This window comes from Crocuta crocuta, unplaced genomic scaffold, assembly GCF_008692635.1.
Source record: "Crocuta crocuta isolate KB4526 unplaced genomic scaffold, BGI_CrCroc_1.0 scaffold288, whole genome shotgun sequence".
Classification (NCBI taxonomy): Eukaryota; Metazoa; Chordata; class Mammalia; order Carnivora; family Hyaenidae; genus Crocuta; species Crocuta crocuta.
Window position 1 is genome coordinate 2,384,990 of NW_027532607.1, and position 17,210 is coordinate 2,402,199.

The window sequence follows — 17,210 nt, forward strand, 5'->3', positions numbered from 1 at the left end:
CTCCTCAGCTGTATTTTACATTTTAAAAAGCATAATTTTTTAAACCCAAATAGCCAAAGCAATCTTGAGAAAGAAGAATAAAGCTAGAGACATCACACTTCCAGTTTTCAAACTATCTTACAAAACCATAGTAATCAAAACAGTATGGTATCAGCATAAAAATGGCCACATAAATCAATGGAACAGAATAGAGAGCACAAAAATAAGCCTACCCATATATGGTCAGTATATTTAAGACAAACCAAGAATATATATAAGGGGGAAAGGATAGTTTCTTCAATAAATGGTGCTGGGGAAGCTGGGCAGGTACATGCAAAAGAATGAAACTGGACCCCTGCCTTACATCATACAAAACAATCAATTGAAAATGCATTAAAGGCTTGAATATAGGCCAGAAAGCATAGAACTCCTAGAAGAAAACGTAGATTGTGAGCTCCTAAACATTGGTCTTGGCAATGATTTTTATTTGATTTGACATCAAAAACAAAGGCAACAAAAGTAAAAACCAACAGGTGGGAACTACATCAAACTAAAAAGTTCTTACACAGCAAAGGCAATCATCAACAAAATGAAAAAGCAACCTACAGAATGAGAGAAAATATTGTAAATTATATATTTGATAAATTAATATCCAAAATATATAAAGAGCTCATACCACTCAAACAATCCAACTAAAAAATGAGCAGAGGAACTGGATAGACATTTTTCCAAAGAAGACATACAGATGACCAACAGTCACATGAAATGGTGCTCAACATCTCTAATCATCAGGGAAATGCAAATAAAAACCACAATTAGATATCACCTCATGCCTAGTAGAATGGCTGTTATCAAAAAGACAAGAAATACCAAGTGTTGGCAAGGATGTGGAGAAAAGGGAAAACTTGTGCACTGTTGGTGGAAATGTAAATCGACAGCCACTGTAGAAAACAGTATGGAGCTTCCTCAAAAAGTTAAAAATAAGGGCACCTGGGTGGCTCAGTCAGTTGGGTGTTTGACTTCACTCAGATCATGATCTTACAGATCGTGAGTTCAAGTCCTGCGTCAGGCTCTGTGCTAACAGCTCTGAGCCTGGAGCCTGCTTCAGATTCCATGTCTCTCTCTCTCTCTCTGCCCTTCCCCCACCCATGCTCTGTCTCTCTCTCTCTCCAAAAATAAATAAACATTAAATTTTTTTGAAAAAAACGCTAAAAATAGAACTACGATATGATCGGCAATTTCACTTCTGGGTATTTATACAAAGAAAATGAAATCGCTGTCTTAAAAAGCTATCTGCACCTTCATGTTCATTGCAACATAATTTACAATAGCCAAGACATGGAAAGAACCTATGTGTCCAATGACAGGTGAATGGATAATGAAAACGTGGTATACACACACACACACACACACACACACACACACACACACAAACTGAGCTCATAGATACAGGGAACAGATTGATGGTTGCCAGAAGTAGGGGGTAGGAGGGTGGGGTAAATGGGTGAAGGTGGGCAAAAGTCATGAACTTCTGGTTTATGCCTGGGTGGCTCAGTCGGTTAAGCATCCAACCCCTGATTTCAGCTCAGGTCATGATCTCACAATCCGTCTGTCAGTCGTGAGATTGAGCTCAGAGTTGGTTCCACCCTGGACATGGAAGTTGCTTAAGATTCCCTCTCTGCCTCTCCCTCTATCCTTTTCCCACTTGCACACATGTGCTTGCTCTCTCTTTCTCTCTCTCTCTCTCAGGAAAAAAGCCCAGGTCTTCCCTTCCCTGATTGTTCATGCTCTCTCTCTCCTTCTCTCAAAAAAAGAGAAAAAAGACCTGGGGATGTGATGTACAGCTTGATCACTACAGTTAACAACAAAATACTGTATTTTATCAAGCATGTCCATATGCTTGAAGCAGGAGAACTCACTTGGCCAGCTTACCCAAAAGTGTCATTGATCTTTTTCTTTCTTTGTGTTTTAAATAATTTTGATCATAACATCATCTTTGGAGGATTGTTTGGCCAGTGTCTCTGGTAATGGTGTCAGCTCATGTGAAGAGATGAAGTGTCTGTGAGGCTGTGGGTGCACCTGGGCTGAGCAGAGTGAGTGAAAGGACTGTAGGGTGGAGGCAGCGCGAGTGTGGAGGAACAGGAGTCTGAGGAAGAAGTCCCAAAGTGAGGCAGGTGGGCCGGCTGCCCCCAGACTATATGTGTCAGGCTACTGGGGAGTCACCAAAGGCTAGCAGAGAACTGGGGTCCTGCTAGCTGATGCTTCAACCAGGCTCAGGTACTCAGGGACATGAACCCTGAGTGGAAGCTACCAGCCACACATTCCCACAGCCCTCACAGCCCTCTGCCTTCTGTGCTTCCTCCTGACTACAAACTCATAGCATCAAGCTATCCCTGGGAAAACAGATATAAGGACAAGGGGAATGGAGGAAGGGTTCTACACACCCCTAGAAATGATTACACATCCCATCAGAGAGAAAAAGGCCAGGGGGGCTTGGTTAAGCATCCGACTCTTGGTTTTGGCTCAGGTCATGATCTCAGGGTTTGTGAGTTTGAGCCCCACATCAGGCTCTGCACTGACATTGCAGAGCCTCCTTGGGATTGTCTCTCTCTCCCTCTCTTTGCCCCTCCCCTGCTCATTATGTCTCTATTTCTCTCAAATATATAAAATAATATAAAGACAAAAAAGAGAGAGAGAGAAAGACCAAAAATGAGAACATAGGAAGTCAAGTCAGAAGAACAAGGAGAGACAACTGTGTTTCAAGAGTCCAGAGGCCCAGAGATGTCACTTTCATACATCTGTCCATCCACTCATCCATCCATCCACCATCCCACCCACCTTCTCAGAGGTGATGCCAGTCTTGGGAGGGAAAGGGTCTCATCAATCCCTGGCCAAGGTCAGAGGGTGGTTCTAATGCCAAGGAAAAGTGACCAAGTAGACTAGAACAAGCTCTGGTGCCCTTGCTCTCTTTTTTACTCTGCCACTAACTAGCTGTGTGAACCACGATGTCACATGGCTTGACCTTAGTCTCCTCACCTGTAAAATGGAAACAATTGGATCAGAAGGTGGGTGGGGGCTTTCTAGTTCTAACATTCCACGGCTGACCCTTCAGCCCCTGATGTCACAATATGGAGCTGGAACATGATTGGCCCATAACCTCATCCAGCTCTGCTGTTCTCTTGATCATGGGCACAAGATGGACTTGCCATGGACCTCCCCTATTTGTGCTCCTCTGTTATGGACAGCTCTTGCCATGGCTCAGGACCGAGGGTGATCAGAACTTAGGTGAGGCTAGGACCTGAAGAAGCATGGGAACAGACAAGGGGACCAGTCAAGGCAGGCCCTTCCCAGGACAATATGATGCCCACCTCCTTCTCCGCAGACAAGTTCTACAATGAGACCATGGCAAAGGCGTTCCTACAGTTTTATGAGCATACCGCCCAGGCTGTGTGGAACCAGTTCATGGAGGCCACCTGGAACTATGTCACCAACATCACCAAGAAAAATCAGGAGGAGATGGTGTGGTATCGCCTCAACCCCAGCTCCTCCTTCCCTTGCTCTTCTCAGGGATCTCGGGGGGAGGGGGAGGGGAAACCACACCTTCTGTCCCCTGTCCAGAGCTAGCGGAAAGAGGGAATTCCTAAAGTATATGTCAAAGCAGGCTGCAAGCACTGGGCCAATTGGTGGCCCAAAAAAGCTCTCTGGGCAAGAATCTCTTGTTTCTTTCCCCCTTGTAAATACCACCTCCTTGCTTTTAAGGACCCAGGCTCCTTCCTTTCTCCCTCTTAACAGCTCTTCAGTGATTCAGTGATTAAAGTGGGTTGCAGGAGGAGGTTGGGGGGCTGTGACTCTTGCTCCCTCCACCAACTTTCCCAAGACAAATATGGTGACCCTCATTCCAGCTGCACAAAGACTCAGAGAGGTCCAAGCACATGCTGTACTTTGGCACCCGGGCTCGCCTGTTTAAGATCTCCAGGTTCCAGGATCCAGCCGTGAAGCGTATGCTGAGTAAGCTGCAGAACATAGACAAGGCGGCCCTGCCCCAGGACGAGCTCCGGGAGGTGATGGATGGAGCCCCCACGTCTCCAGGCTTATGCTCCCCACCCCAGGGGTGGGTGGGCTGGCCGGGTGGGAAGCCAGAGCATCTGGGCAGGAGGGAGGTTGTCAGGAAGAACCAGAGCTTCCTCTGGGGGAGGAGGGAAGCAGAGGCTGGAGGGAAGATGCCTCAGACAGGCCAGGCCCTCCCAGCTGGAGGGGCTAGCACTGGGGGTGGGCCCAAGGGCACAGGCCGTCCCTAGGTGACACCTGCAACCCCCAGTACAACAAGCTTCTGGCCTACATGGAGACGACATACAGCATGGCCCAGGTGTGCCTGAATGAGGGACCCTGCCTAGCCCTGGAGCCTGGTGAGCACCCAAGCCCTGCCCCCATCCAACCCCAGAGTCTAGCATCAGACACTTCCACAAGCATACCCTGACTCCCCATTGTCCTCCCTGCCCCAGGTGTACTCACTTGTTGGGGAGAGGAGGGTCTGCCTAAGGCAGGTGAGGGCAGAGGGCAGGCAGGAGTTGGGGGCTGGGCATCCCACCTTGGCTCCTTTTCTGGGCATAGACCTCCAAGAAGTCATGGCCACCTCCCGGGACCAGAAGGAGCTGCTGTGGGCCTGGCAGGGCTGGCGGGATGCTGTGGGTCGTCAGCTCCGCAACATCTTCGAGCGCTATGTGCAGCTCAGCAACAAGGCTGCAAACCTCAATGGTGAGGCCCCCAACCCCTCACATGGCCAGCCCAGCCCGTGCAGATGGCACAATGCACAGGTCCCAGGGCAGTGCCTGGGAAGAGCAAAGCAGAGTCTGTAGAGGGTAAAGGCAATAGTAGGACCTGGAGATGGGGACCCTGAGCCTCGCAGCTGGGGGAAGCAAAGGTGGCTCATTCACCATTGGTCCACAAACATTGCTTGAGCACCTACCGTATGACAGGTCCTGGAGAAGCTCTAAGGATGTGTAGGTGAAAAGACAGAGAAGGAGCCTGCCATCCTAGGTAGGGCTTATGGTCTGGGAGACAGACAAGATTTGTGCAAATGCACATCTTGGGACGTGTGCTCAGAGAGAAGAGGAGGCTTGGAGACACTTCCCCAAGGCCTGAAAGAAGGCAAGCAAGAGGTGAAAGAGACTCCCAGGCACAACAGTGGGACAAACCAGTGTTTCAGAGGATCTGGAAGGAGCCAGGGTGACCTAAGGGTTTGGACAGGTGGGGCTCAAGGTGGGTGTGAAGACCAGGGCCTTATCCAGGCCCTATCCAACCAGGCATGGTGAGGAATATGGAGTGTGTATTGTGTTAAATGCTTTTCCACCCCTGATCTTATTCAATCAGAACAATGACCTTGGGAGGCACATTTCCCATTAGGCAGATGAAGACCCTGAGGACCAGTGAGGCCAAGTGGCTTCCCCAGAAAGTGTCTGGGTCTTCTGCCTGCCAGGCCAGGGCTGAATGAAGGGTGGGTGGTGAGTGCCTCTGAGCGTCCTCTCCTGTCCTAGGTTACAAAGACATGCGGGCCTTGTGGCGGTCCAAGTATGAGTCTGACACCCTGGAACATGACCTGGAGCAGCTTTACTGGGAGATGCAGCCACTCTACCTGAACCTGCATGCCTACGTGCGCCGGGCCCTGCACCGCTACTATGGGCCGGAGCTTATTGACCCACGGGGGCCCATCCCTGCCCACCTCTTGGGTAAAGCCTTGGCTGGTAGTAAAGTGGGGTGGGCAGAGTAGGCCTCCAAGATGGCACTCGATAAAGGGAGGGATGATGTCCTGCCTCCTCTGAGCCCCTCTTCTTCTTCCAGGGAACATGTGGGCTCAGTCCTGGGTCAACATCTTAGACCTGGTCCTGCCTTTCCCAAAGAAGCCCCCTGAGGACATCACAAAGATCATGAAAAGCCAGGTCAGTGCTTGGCGTCCATCTGCCCTTGCCAGCTCTACACCACCAGGCAAGGCCCCACAAACCCCTCTTCCCCACAGCACTGGAAGCCCTTGAAAATGTTCGAAGAGGCGGAAAAATTCTTCATCTCCCTGGGGATGCTCTCCACCCCTCCCAACTTCTGGAGAACCTCAATGATGGAAAGGCCAACCGATGGGCGTGAGGTGGAGTGCCACGTCTCTGCCTGGGACTTCTACAACGGCAAGGACTTCAGGTCTCGTGGGACACCAGCACCGCCCTCCTGCCCCTCTCTCACTCTTCCTCCACTGCTTCCACTCTCCACCTGTCTGCCTGTCTTAGGAGGCGTGCAAAGGAGTAGGCAGGACTGGAGCCAAGCAGTGGAGGGGGATGTGACCTGGCAACATGAGTTAGAGGGACCTGGAGTGAGAAAGGACAGTACCCAAGACCCTGCTGGTCTCCAGCCCATCTGCCCCAATCCCTTAATGGAGTCTGAATGGAGGAATCTCCCCTTCTCCAAGGGCCTCCCCATGCTCCTTGACCCCTGCCCTTTCACCCAAGGATAAAGAAGTGCACCAAGTGACCATAGAAGACCTGCTCTCCATCTTCCACCAGATGGGCCATATCTAGTACTTCTTACAGTACAAGAACCTCTCTGTGATCTTCCGCACAGGCGCCAACCCAGCCTTTGAAGAGGCCGTGGGGTCGATGGTCACCCTCTCGGCCTCCTCCCACAAGCACCTGCTCAGCAGAGGCCTGCTCAGCCACCAGCACCAGGACTCAGGTGATGGGAGCCAAGAGGACCATAGTGGGGCAGCTGAGCCTGAGGATGCAGCCAGGCCTCTCTGGGCAAGGCTGAAAGGAGGGAGAACCAGGAGCCACCAACTGACGGCTTCACCTTCCCCAGAGGAGGAGGTCAATTTCCTGATGGGCATCGCCCTGGAAAAGGTCGCCCTCATCCCCTTCGCCTACCTGATGGACCTGTTTCGCTGGAAAGTCTTTGATGGCACCATCCAGAAGAATGTCTACAACCAGGAGTGGTGGAACCTCAGGTGGGGAGGACAGCTGCCCTAGGCTCTCGGCCCCCTCCCATCCTTGCTGTGGGCGGGGCTTTCCAGTCAGCCTTAAGGGCACTGCCCATTGCCAGCAGGTGCTGCTGCCTCTTCTCGGAGGGCAGAACTAGGTGTGCCACACTGGTGACTGGGAGGCCCTGGGGAGACCCTGGGGTGGTATTGGCTGTTTGCTATCACCTAATAAAAGCACCCTTACTGAAGTGGATAGGGCCAGCACCTGCACTTATGAGACCTCACGTTGAATCCGGCACCAGCACTGGGTCTCTAGGGACCCTGGCAGTGACCCTGCCTGCTCCCGGGTAGCTGGGAAGATCACACAAGGGTGCGCCTGGGCTCCTCCAAGAGCAAAACATTGACCACCAGGCAGGCCCACCTCCTCCTCCTCTCCCTTCCTATTCCCACCAGTAGGGCTGGCAGAAGAGTGTTTGATGGCCTAAGCTCTTTCCCCTCCGTGGAAAGAACCCCTATGGGAGAGAGGCAAGCCCACTGCCCCCTTTCCTGTTGCTCTAAGACACTCTCACAACTGTCTCTGGTTTAGCATCGGCATGTCCAAGGCCGGAATGGGGTGCCAAAAGAGCCCAACAGCAGTCAGGCAGCACCACTCTTGAGGGAGGGGCATCCATGTCACATCCTATCACCAACTACTGGCTGTCTGATTGGATAATGAACACCCATGGCCGGGCTTCTCCATCTCCACCAGGCCTCAGACTGACCTGCTTGAGTCTGCTGGCCACAGCATAGTTTGGGGTGACCAGAAAGGGGGCTGCCAGCTCTATACCAGGCCCCTCGTGTTTCTTTGAACTTGTACAACATTCCCATGGTCATTCGCTGAAGAAGAATGTGTGACCAGCCCATGGTCACACAGCAACCCAGGGGTCGCAAAGTTGGGTGCCCCTCTCTTTATCTACTCACCCTCACACCTCCATCCCAAATTCAGGCCCAGGCCACACTCGTGGAGTTGGCAGAGTCTTGACCTTGTACTTCTCCAAGGGCAACCCCCATGAGCCATCTGAGGTGCCTGCAGGGGCCCTTTTCCTCCCTGGGTCAACTGTACCTACAAGTACCTATGATGGAAACCAAGGGTAAAGGGAGAGAGGTGACAACTTCCTAGCCCTGGAAAAGGAAGCCTCTGTCGACTGGGAAAGGAACCTCCCGACTCTGTCACCCCCAGAGGATGGCTCATGGGCAACCACTGAGCCACCGATGAAACAATGAGAACTTTTCATAGGCTTTGTCTCATCCCACAGATGGATCATTTTATGCCCATCTTACAGCCAACAAGATTCAGTGACAATCAGTAACTTTCCCACAGTCGCTCAGCTCAGAGGGGCAAGGCCAGATCTGAATTTGAAAGTTAGTGGAATCTGCCAGTGACTAGTTCTGTGACCTCTCACCAGTTCCCTGACCTCTAAACTTTGGTCCCCTCATGTAAAATGTGAATAATAGCAGAACTACATTGCAGAGATGCTATTCTGTTTTCTTCTTGGCACTTCTTACCAGACGAAATGACTTTGTTGTTCTATAACCATCCCCCATCATTAGGATTCAAGCAAGACCTTGAGTAGCCCGTTCCCTCCTGTGTCTTCATAACCAGGACAGTGTTGAGTGAGTCTCTGTGAAGATCTTAGCATGGTTCCTAGTGCAGAGGAAGTCAGTGTTAACTATTGTTATTATTTGATTCTGATTCCCAATCCCTTGTGTTTTCACCTGATTTATATAATCTATAAAAACGCAGTAAGTGTCCTGTGCCCACCAGTTTTGATAGCTGTGCACGTGCTTCCAAAGGAAAAGGCTCTGAGAACCCAACTGGGTGGTACCAGCTCCCTGTTCTCCCCAACAGGTTGAAGTACCAGGGCCTGTGCCCCCCCATTCCTCGGACAGAGGATGACTTTGATCCTGGCGCCAAGTTCCACATCTCTGCCAGTGTGCCCTACATACGGTAATGGTCTGGGCCCTGCCAGGAGAACCAGCTACAGGACTTGGGAGCTGGGGACATGGGACCTAGGCTGAAGATTTCCAGCAAGGCCCTAGAACCAAAAGTTCCCCTGGCCCCCTGCCCACCTCCTCCATTGGGTTGCGCAGCCTCTTGGGGGCCACGCCCTGCACTCCTTTGGGCTTTCAGAGCAGATCCCGTGTGAGGGTAGAGCTGATGGGAATATTCCAAAGCATCTCCGCTGTCCCCAAGAGGAGGGCAGGAAAGGAGGCAAGGGTTGGTTCAGAAGGCTAAGAAGGGTATATTCCAGGGCCAGTCCAAGGCGAGACCTTGGCAAAGGAGCTTCCACCCAGCAAGGCTGGGCCCTGATCAGGCTCTTGGACCACTGTGCATTAGAGCTGCCAGGCTCCAAACGGCGCTGGGCTTCCCATTTCTGACACCAGCTCCCCAGCCTGCCCTCCCATCCTTCTCCCCGGGTACTTCATCAGCCTAATGCTCCAGTTCCAGTTCCGTGAGGCTCTGTGCAAGGCCTCGGGCCACGTGGGCCCGCTGCACCGGTGTGACATCTATAACTCCAAGATAGCTGGGAAGCTCCTGGAGTGAGTGCTCGCCTCCCTCACAAAGCCCCCTGATTTGTTCTCAGCTCCCCTGCCCCTCGCTGGAAGCCTGCCCATGGGCCCCTCTCCTCAACAGACCACCCTGGGCACCCTGAGCAGAGCCTCACTGACCTTCTAGTTCAATGGAAGTTCTTCCTCATGTCAGACTCCAGTCTCTCCTATAGAAATCGAAGCCCATTTCCTTGTGTGCAGCCCCTCCTGGTCAGAGAGACTATTTAGCCCCTCCTGCTCACACACACACACAAACACACACGCTCGCACACACTCCCTCACCCACATGTGCACCTGCGCACACATGCACACATGCACACTCACACACTCACACACGCCAATAAATCAAACTGTCTCAGATAGGAAACCAGTCATGCCTCAACCTTCAGTCCTCCATCCGAATGCCCTTATCCTTCTACACAAGGTGCTCGCGGATCTTCAGCAGCATTTGATGCACTCTGGGTGCACTCTGCTTTTCCCACTTCTTCTTGGAGGTGCCTGGATCTGACTCCCAGACTGATCCAGGTTGCTTTCACACCAACCTTTGTGATGCTCTGGCCAGCCTGTGGTCCACTTTGACTCCCTAGCCCCAATCTTTTTTCCTGCATTGGTTTCCAGCCCATGTTTTCCATTCCCGCCTCTGTGGAGTTGGTTTTGGTCCTGAAGCAAACCTGGAGGGGTGGGACGCTGACCTGATGGTGGGAAGTATTGACTAGTGCAGGCTGGGCTCTCTGAGGAGTGCTCTTACAAGGTTTCACATCAGCGGCTCATAACTTGCAAAGTGGACATGATTAGTCATATTACACAAATAATGAAATTCAAGCTAAGAGAGATTGTTATTGCATGTCACTCATCTAGCAAGTGGCAAAATCCTGCTTTGAGTGCTGAACTGACTCTAGAGCATGTTATCATTCACACTGCTGCTTCTACCAATCAAGAGATACAGGTCTGGTGAGGTTAGACTCAGGTCTCCTGGTTCCAAGATCGGTGCTTCCACCACTTAGATGCAGAACCCACCCACTGATATGGTCTTTTTCCCACCAATTTTCTACCCATTTTAGTGGGTCCATTTCTCCAATTGATCCAGGTCATCTCGAATTTTATTCCTGTCTCCCAGAGGATTAACATAGCCACATAATTTAGTCTCCTTTGCAAATTTAATGAGCATATTTGTGATTCCACCGAGCAGTTTGTCAGTAACCACTAGGCCAGATGGAGTTGCAGTACTGATCCCCTGGCTTGGCTCCCAGGGAGGGCTGCACCTTCCATGCCGATTATCAACCTAGTCTGTTTGCTTTTCCATCTTTTCACACTACAGGGGTTTATTGTAGCCGACTGCCCATGTTTGAGCTTTTCTGAATGTGTGGAACATAAGAGCCCTCTCTGCTCTCTGCATTCATGTCTCTAGCTGCCCACCATTTAGTCACTCATCAAGCATTTACTTATGCCTATGCCAACCAGCCTAGGCAATGGGCCACAGGATAAACCAATAACCATAACACAGGAAAGGAGATTGTGCAGTAGGAGAGGGCTTTGGTGAACATGCAAACATGCAAAAAGGGTGAGGAGGTCATGCTCGAGGACCAAGGATGGACCTCTGTCCCCAAAAGGAGGAGTGCAAGAAATAGCAGACATTGTTTTCCATACATCAACTCACTTTTAACTCTGAGCCTTCATTCCATTTAATTGGTGGGAAATTTGATATCATTCTCCCCATCACCTCCTCCCCACTCAGGGCACACAAAGCTCCCAGGATCTGACTTGGCACCAAAGCATGTAGAGCCCTGCCAATCATCATTGCTCACCTGTCCTCACACATCACTATCCAGACATCCCCTGGCCTGGGAAGACCCTAAGTTCCAGGTTTAGAACTTTGAGTGCTATCTTCTGGGGAGACGGTAGAGGAGAGGGCTCTGAGAAAGGGGGATGTCATGAACTCTGGGGATTTGAGAGAGCAGCAGAGTGGAATATAGGTTGTGTGTGTGGGGTGAGTGTTTGCAGAGAAGGGGGAGGACAAGATTCTTGGCTGCTCTTTTACCTAATATATCTTAGAACTTGACTCATCTTCCTATATGTGATTGCTCTGGGTTGGTTCTGCTGGGAATGGAGAGTTGTAGTGGACTTGGTCCAAGTTCCCAAAGCTCTTGGTTGATCTGGCCAACCGTGATAGGCCTGACCTTGTCCGTGGGACTCATTGCTGTGACATCAGTTGAGGGCATCAGGAAGTGCCCAACTGCTACTTTTGCAAGTCTCATGTGCTGGCCACATTGGCCGTGAGCTGGGCTTTGGTCCAATCTCTTGCCCCACAGAGCCTGAAGGACTATTTCTAAATAGGTAGATTTTCAATGGTCCAAACTTCCCCCCCATCAAGTCCCTTCTTTTTTCCCAGGACCCAGCATCTGATAAAAATCTTCTTACCTAAAGTTAGTTGTGGGATTTTGTTTTGTTTTGTTTTGTTTTTCTTTTAATCTTGATGACTTTCCTCCTGCATTTCTCTAGGATTTTAAAATACACCCCCCCCCCCCAAAAAAAGCCACACACACACAGGTTTCTGTCAAGGATCTACTAAACTTTAGTTTCCCTGCATTCTTTCTCAGTTGTTTATGAAGTGATGTGTATAAGTCTTTGCATGCTACAAAGCTCTCTTCCGCTGCCTTTATGTGACTTAATCCTTACCACAGTGAAGGGCAGATATTTTACTGATGAAGAAACAGAGGCTAAGAGTGGTTGAGTTAATTGCCTAAGGTCATGCAGCCTATAAGTAGCACTGCTGAGTCTTGAACCTGATCCTTGTTAGTCTAGACTCCACAGCCTGACTTACGGGCTTCTAGACCTCACTTTTCTCATGGCCAGCTGGGGACACAGGTTAAAAAGGTTCAATATATAACTACCACTGCCTCCACAGGGGCCCTGGGGTGGAGAAGTCCAGAGCTCTGACTTCACACACCCTGTACCACACCCCCCCTCCATGAGTATGAAGGCCAAACCGAAGGCTGCTCCCCCTGACACCAAGCACTGTGTGTGCTTTGAGACACAGATGACATTTGTGCAGTGCTGCAGGCAGGACACAGAGCACATCCCACACTCTTGATCTCCCTAATCCTCCCAAACACTCCTTGTGAAATCAGAAAGGGCTGAAGAGCTGCCTCTCCCTACTGACACTGAGCACCTCATGGGAAACAGTGCCTCAAGACTTTATGCCTATTTGAGTCCAGGAGAATAAAAATTATCACAGTAGTGGTAGTAATAATTAACTATAATAATAATAATAATAATAATAAGCAGCTACCATGTATTGCTTGTCTACTATGCTTCCAGCATTGTGTTTATTTAATCATCATACCAACCCTAGGAGGTATATATTGTTATTATCTCCATTTTATGAATATGGAAACTGAGACTCAGAAAGGTTATGTTACTTGTCCAAAGTCCCACAGGATTCAAACCCAGGTTGTTCTTATTTCAGAGCTTGTGATTTTATCCACTGAGCTGAGCTCTATGGGAAGTCTGGCTAGCAAAGCCCTATGGCCAGAGTTGGGCACACTGAGGGGTCCCAGCAGCACCAACTGATGCCCCTACACAGCCTCACAGCTGTATCTACTCTCCCAGGGATGCCCTAAGGCTGGGCTCAAGCAAGCCCTGGCCAGAAGTCCTGCAGAAGATAACCGGGCAGACCGAAGTGTCTGCAAAGGCCCTCATGACCTACTTCAAGCCCCTCTTGAACTGGCTGGTCACCAAGAATGTGCGGCAGGGGGAGATCCTGGGCTGGCCAGACTTCAGCTGTACCTTTGAAGGTTTGATAATCTGACCCTGGTGCCACCTCTGGTCCATCCCCAGCACTACCCTAGCCTGCCCTGGGCCGGTCCCTACCCCAATCTAGGCTTAACCCCTAGCCTATCTATGACCTGGCTTGAACAAGTACAGCATTGTTGCTGCATGATCCTGTCTGCACCTGATGCAGCTTTGACAAAGACCACAGCCCCATGCCCCAGTCACTGGTTCAGTTGCTTCTCTGCACACTGTTCAGCTAGACTGCCAGGTAGGCATCTGAGCACAGGGTGGACTTCTTTCCTCCCAACCCTTGCACAGAGCCACCACTGGGCACCATGGGGACATAGCCCTATCTGTACCCATCTTCTCCTTCTCTCCCTTCTACTACTCCTTCTTACCCTCCTTCTAGGGCAATGCCCTTACCTATGGCTTGGAAGGTAGATGCCTGAGGCTGAGGAAGGAGGCCAGTGGCAGTCAGATGCTCTGATTTCCATAGGGCACCCCAGGGCTCCCTCCCCCATTCTACCTGCTCTACGAGATTCCCATGTCTTCCACAGAAAAAGACACAGACAAGGTGACATTTCTGAGTCTGGAGCTGGATGCTGACCAGGCCAAATTTGGGCAGTGGGTGCTGCTGGCCCTCAGCTTTGTCATGTTCCTGGTGGCCCTACTTCTGGCCTGCAGGCTGTACCCCCTGGAAAAAAGGTCACTGTCCCAGAACACCAAGGCACAGAACACCAGTTTGCCAGACTCCAGTGCACAGCCCAAGTCCTACTTCCTGGGCATAGCCATGGAGCCCCGCCTAGTTGCCAAAAGACAGTGGATCCTGCTGGGCCTCTGCCTCTTCCTGATGCTGTGCTCAGTCAGCCTGATAATTCAAATTTTCACACAGCACAACAAGAAGCCTCCGTGGATGAGAGCTGAATGGTGGAGCTGGGACTAGACACCAGTATGACTGGTGAGGCTGGAGGGCAAGAGGAGGGTGGCCAAGGCAGAGAGCACTGGGGGACTAGGGAGGGGACAGCTTGCATGCATAGTGTCCAACTGCAATTGGGTGCAACTGTGGCAGACCTGGGTACATGGAGGTTTGTAATTGTGTGTATGGAACCCATGTATGTGAAGCCATGTGTACAGGCTAGTGACTCTGTGTGATTCCATGTATGCCCTGGGTTCCAAACCAGCCTCCTTCCCCTAGGGGCTCAGGAACCATGGTTTTCGTGACCCAGTGACTGTGTCCCTCCAATTCAGCTACCACCCCAAACTGTGTTCTTTGCACAGCCTTATTTTCTTCAGGAGCCCAACTGTGGGGCTGGGCCAGGACTGCAGTGCCCAAGGAATGTCCTCTCTGGCTAGAAACAGGACACTGCTTCCGTCCCCTTATAAAATGTATTCAAGTAAAACTGGACATTCTGTACAAATCACTGGTGCCTGGTCCATGAGCACTGTGCTCTGTACACTATATCCAGCATATCTTTCTGCTGATCCTCTGGCCTACCCTGTGTTGGGCTGCATAATCCAGCCCCAAAAGCTGCTTGTCAGCTGCCTGAGATGCAAACTGCCCCACGGCCCTCCCTGCCCCAGTCCAGGCCCTCCCAAATGGAGACAGTGGGTAGCTGGGCACCAAGCCAGGGTTGATTAATGATTGACTTCTTTAATATTTAAACAAAGCTCATCTCCAGCCACTCCGCTCCGGAGATGGCCTTGTTCAACACACACACCTGCTGCCTGGCCTGTTGCCCGGGGGACGGAGCACAGGGCAAATAGCACCTTTCCAGGCTCAGTGGGGGAGGGGAAAATGGGATGGAGAGGGCTATAGGAAGACATTTGGGAAATGCATACTCTAGGGACAAGTTTGGGACAAGCTTGAGAAGAGAGACAGAGGCCACTGCTCCTTTCTCTTCTAGTCCTTCTTTCCACCCTCAGTCTACCCACCACAGGGATGCCACATCCAATATATGCTACATCCAATATAACACAGTACAACTGCATTTGAACTGAGCCCCAAGGGGTTCGTGGAAAGGCTAAACATCAGTGCCTGTCAGCGATTAGGGGAGCCTTGAGGAAGGTAGCATCATAGCCAGTAACCACAGAGAGGAGACCCTAGGGCTACAGTTAAGTTGGTGAGAGGGTGGCCAAGAGACAAGACTGGCTCTCCCTAGATTAAGGATCTGAGCCCAGAAGTCAAGGTTCGGGAGGAAAGAGAGGCTGGGCTGAGATTTCCACGGACCCAATCTTTGCCCAGGTTTCAAGAAGTCTTCTTGAGTTCTGGCTGAGCCCAGAACTGCTATAGATCCAGGCTCCACAGCACTCTTGTTTGATGCCTCTGTCACTGCTCTTACTTTGCTGTGCTGTGATGTCCTTATTTGGTCCCATTATTAGCTGTTAGCTCTGTAAGGACAAGACACCCATCAGGAGTGGGCCCCTGCATAACATGTTTAGATGGCACAGGCTATGGAACATAGTGGAGACTTGGAAACTGTTTAAATGAGAAAGTGAATGAATGAGTATCCTACTGCCTCAGTCCTTCCTCAGAGCTCAGCATCCTGCTCTGAGCTCATGAGAAACAGCCTCACCTTTCCTCCACAGCCAGCCTGCGCCCCACACACACACACAAGGGGCAGCCAGGACAACTCTGCCCCACTAGGAGGCTACGCTTGCAGCCCTCCCAACTCCCCAGCCACAGTGGCCAACCAGGCCCCCATCAGGCACTGTGGCTCTGCGTGGCAAAGGCACACCCAGCCCAGGACTCCAAGCCTCTCATCTGGACTCCAGCAAAAACCTCACTGAGCTTCCTTGCCCATCCTCTCTTCCCCACCCGCCATTGTAAAATTTCTTTCACTGGAATATTTCCTTCATGTCTAACTGCTCAAGAACTTGGTTGTTCATCAGTTAAATCTAGATGTTCAAAATGGCATCAGAGGGTCTTTATCAATTCCCTTTTTGTCCAAACTTCATCTCTCCTATGCCCCAGCTCAGTCCCTTTACACTGATTCCGCCATTGGCCTTTGCCTAAGGTGTATGCCCCATTTGAATGCTTGCCTTCCAATGCTGGTAATTGGACCCTCTGCAAAGTTCCAAGACCACCGAGATGCTCAGTGGACAGTGATCCCTTTCTCTCTCTCCTCTCCAAGAAACCTCTTTCAATAAACCTCACCCCATCCCTATCTGCTCTTCTAGTGTATTCATTTTCAATCAGTACTCAGACACTTTTAACAGTGGTCACTTGCTAATAGGTGGTTTTAAATCTATTCTCCTCCCAAGCAGTGCCTGTATGCTAAGAGCTCTCAGACCTCTGAAGAAGTTAGCTTATTGTGTATTTTTTGTACACCTTCATATGCACTCTTACCTCATTCTCCCAGGGCCAGGGCCGTGTTAAGCTTGCCACTTAGGAGTTCCGCATGGACACTGGGATTGGGCATTTGGCAAGGTCGTGTTAAGAGGGCTATGACAACTCCTTCTGCTCCCCCTCTCCCCACCTCCCACTTGAAAGACTTGGCCCAGCAACGTCCTGACTACCCTTCGGTATTGGTATTGGGAGAGGGTCCGAGGGGGGTTGAGGCCATTGGCCAGTGGGACAAGACCAGAAAGAAGTTCCTGAGAGGAGCTCTGACCCCATTCCTGGCGCGGCACTTCTGCCCAGCTCCACCCACTAGGAGTCAGGGCCCCGCCCCTGCCCCGTTGGGTCCGGGAGAGGTTGCCCCCGCCCCGCGAACCCCGCCCCGCCGCCGCGCGCGGCTTCTTTCAGCACCGCGGTGCGGACAGCTCCGGGGCGGGAGCAGAGGGAGCGAGGTGCGGCCGCGGCTGGCCTGGGAGGGCGGTGCAGGGAAGCGGAGCGTAGACGCAGGCGGGCAGGCGGGGCACGGAGCCCCGCGGCCCTCCCCGGAGGAGGCGCCCACCCGGAGCCGGACGCCGCTGA

The 17,210-nt window shown here is 51.3% G+C and overlaps 1 protein-coding gene across 1 annotated transcript; it reads left to right on the plus strand.

Moving 5' to 3' along the window:
- The first annotated feature begins 3,164 nt into the window (after positions 1-3,164).
- Positions 3,165-16,458, plus strand: LOC144245041 (angiotensin-converting enzyme-like protein Ace3). The gene is given in 15 exon segments (XM_077780448.1): positions 3,165-3,264; positions 3,362-3,498; positions 3,882-4,040; positions 4,298-4,385; positions 4,591-4,734; positions 5,514-5,705; positions 5,818-5,915; positions 5,993-6,165; positions 6,471-6,484; positions 6,487-6,693; positions 6,817-6,961; positions 8,823-8,920; positions 9,391-9,514; positions 13,133-13,317; positions 13,852-16,458. Coding segments are annotated over 15 exon segments (2,250 nt in total). The 3' UTR covers positions 14,238-16,458.
- The last annotated feature ends 752 nt before the right edge of the window (positions 16,459-17,210 follow it).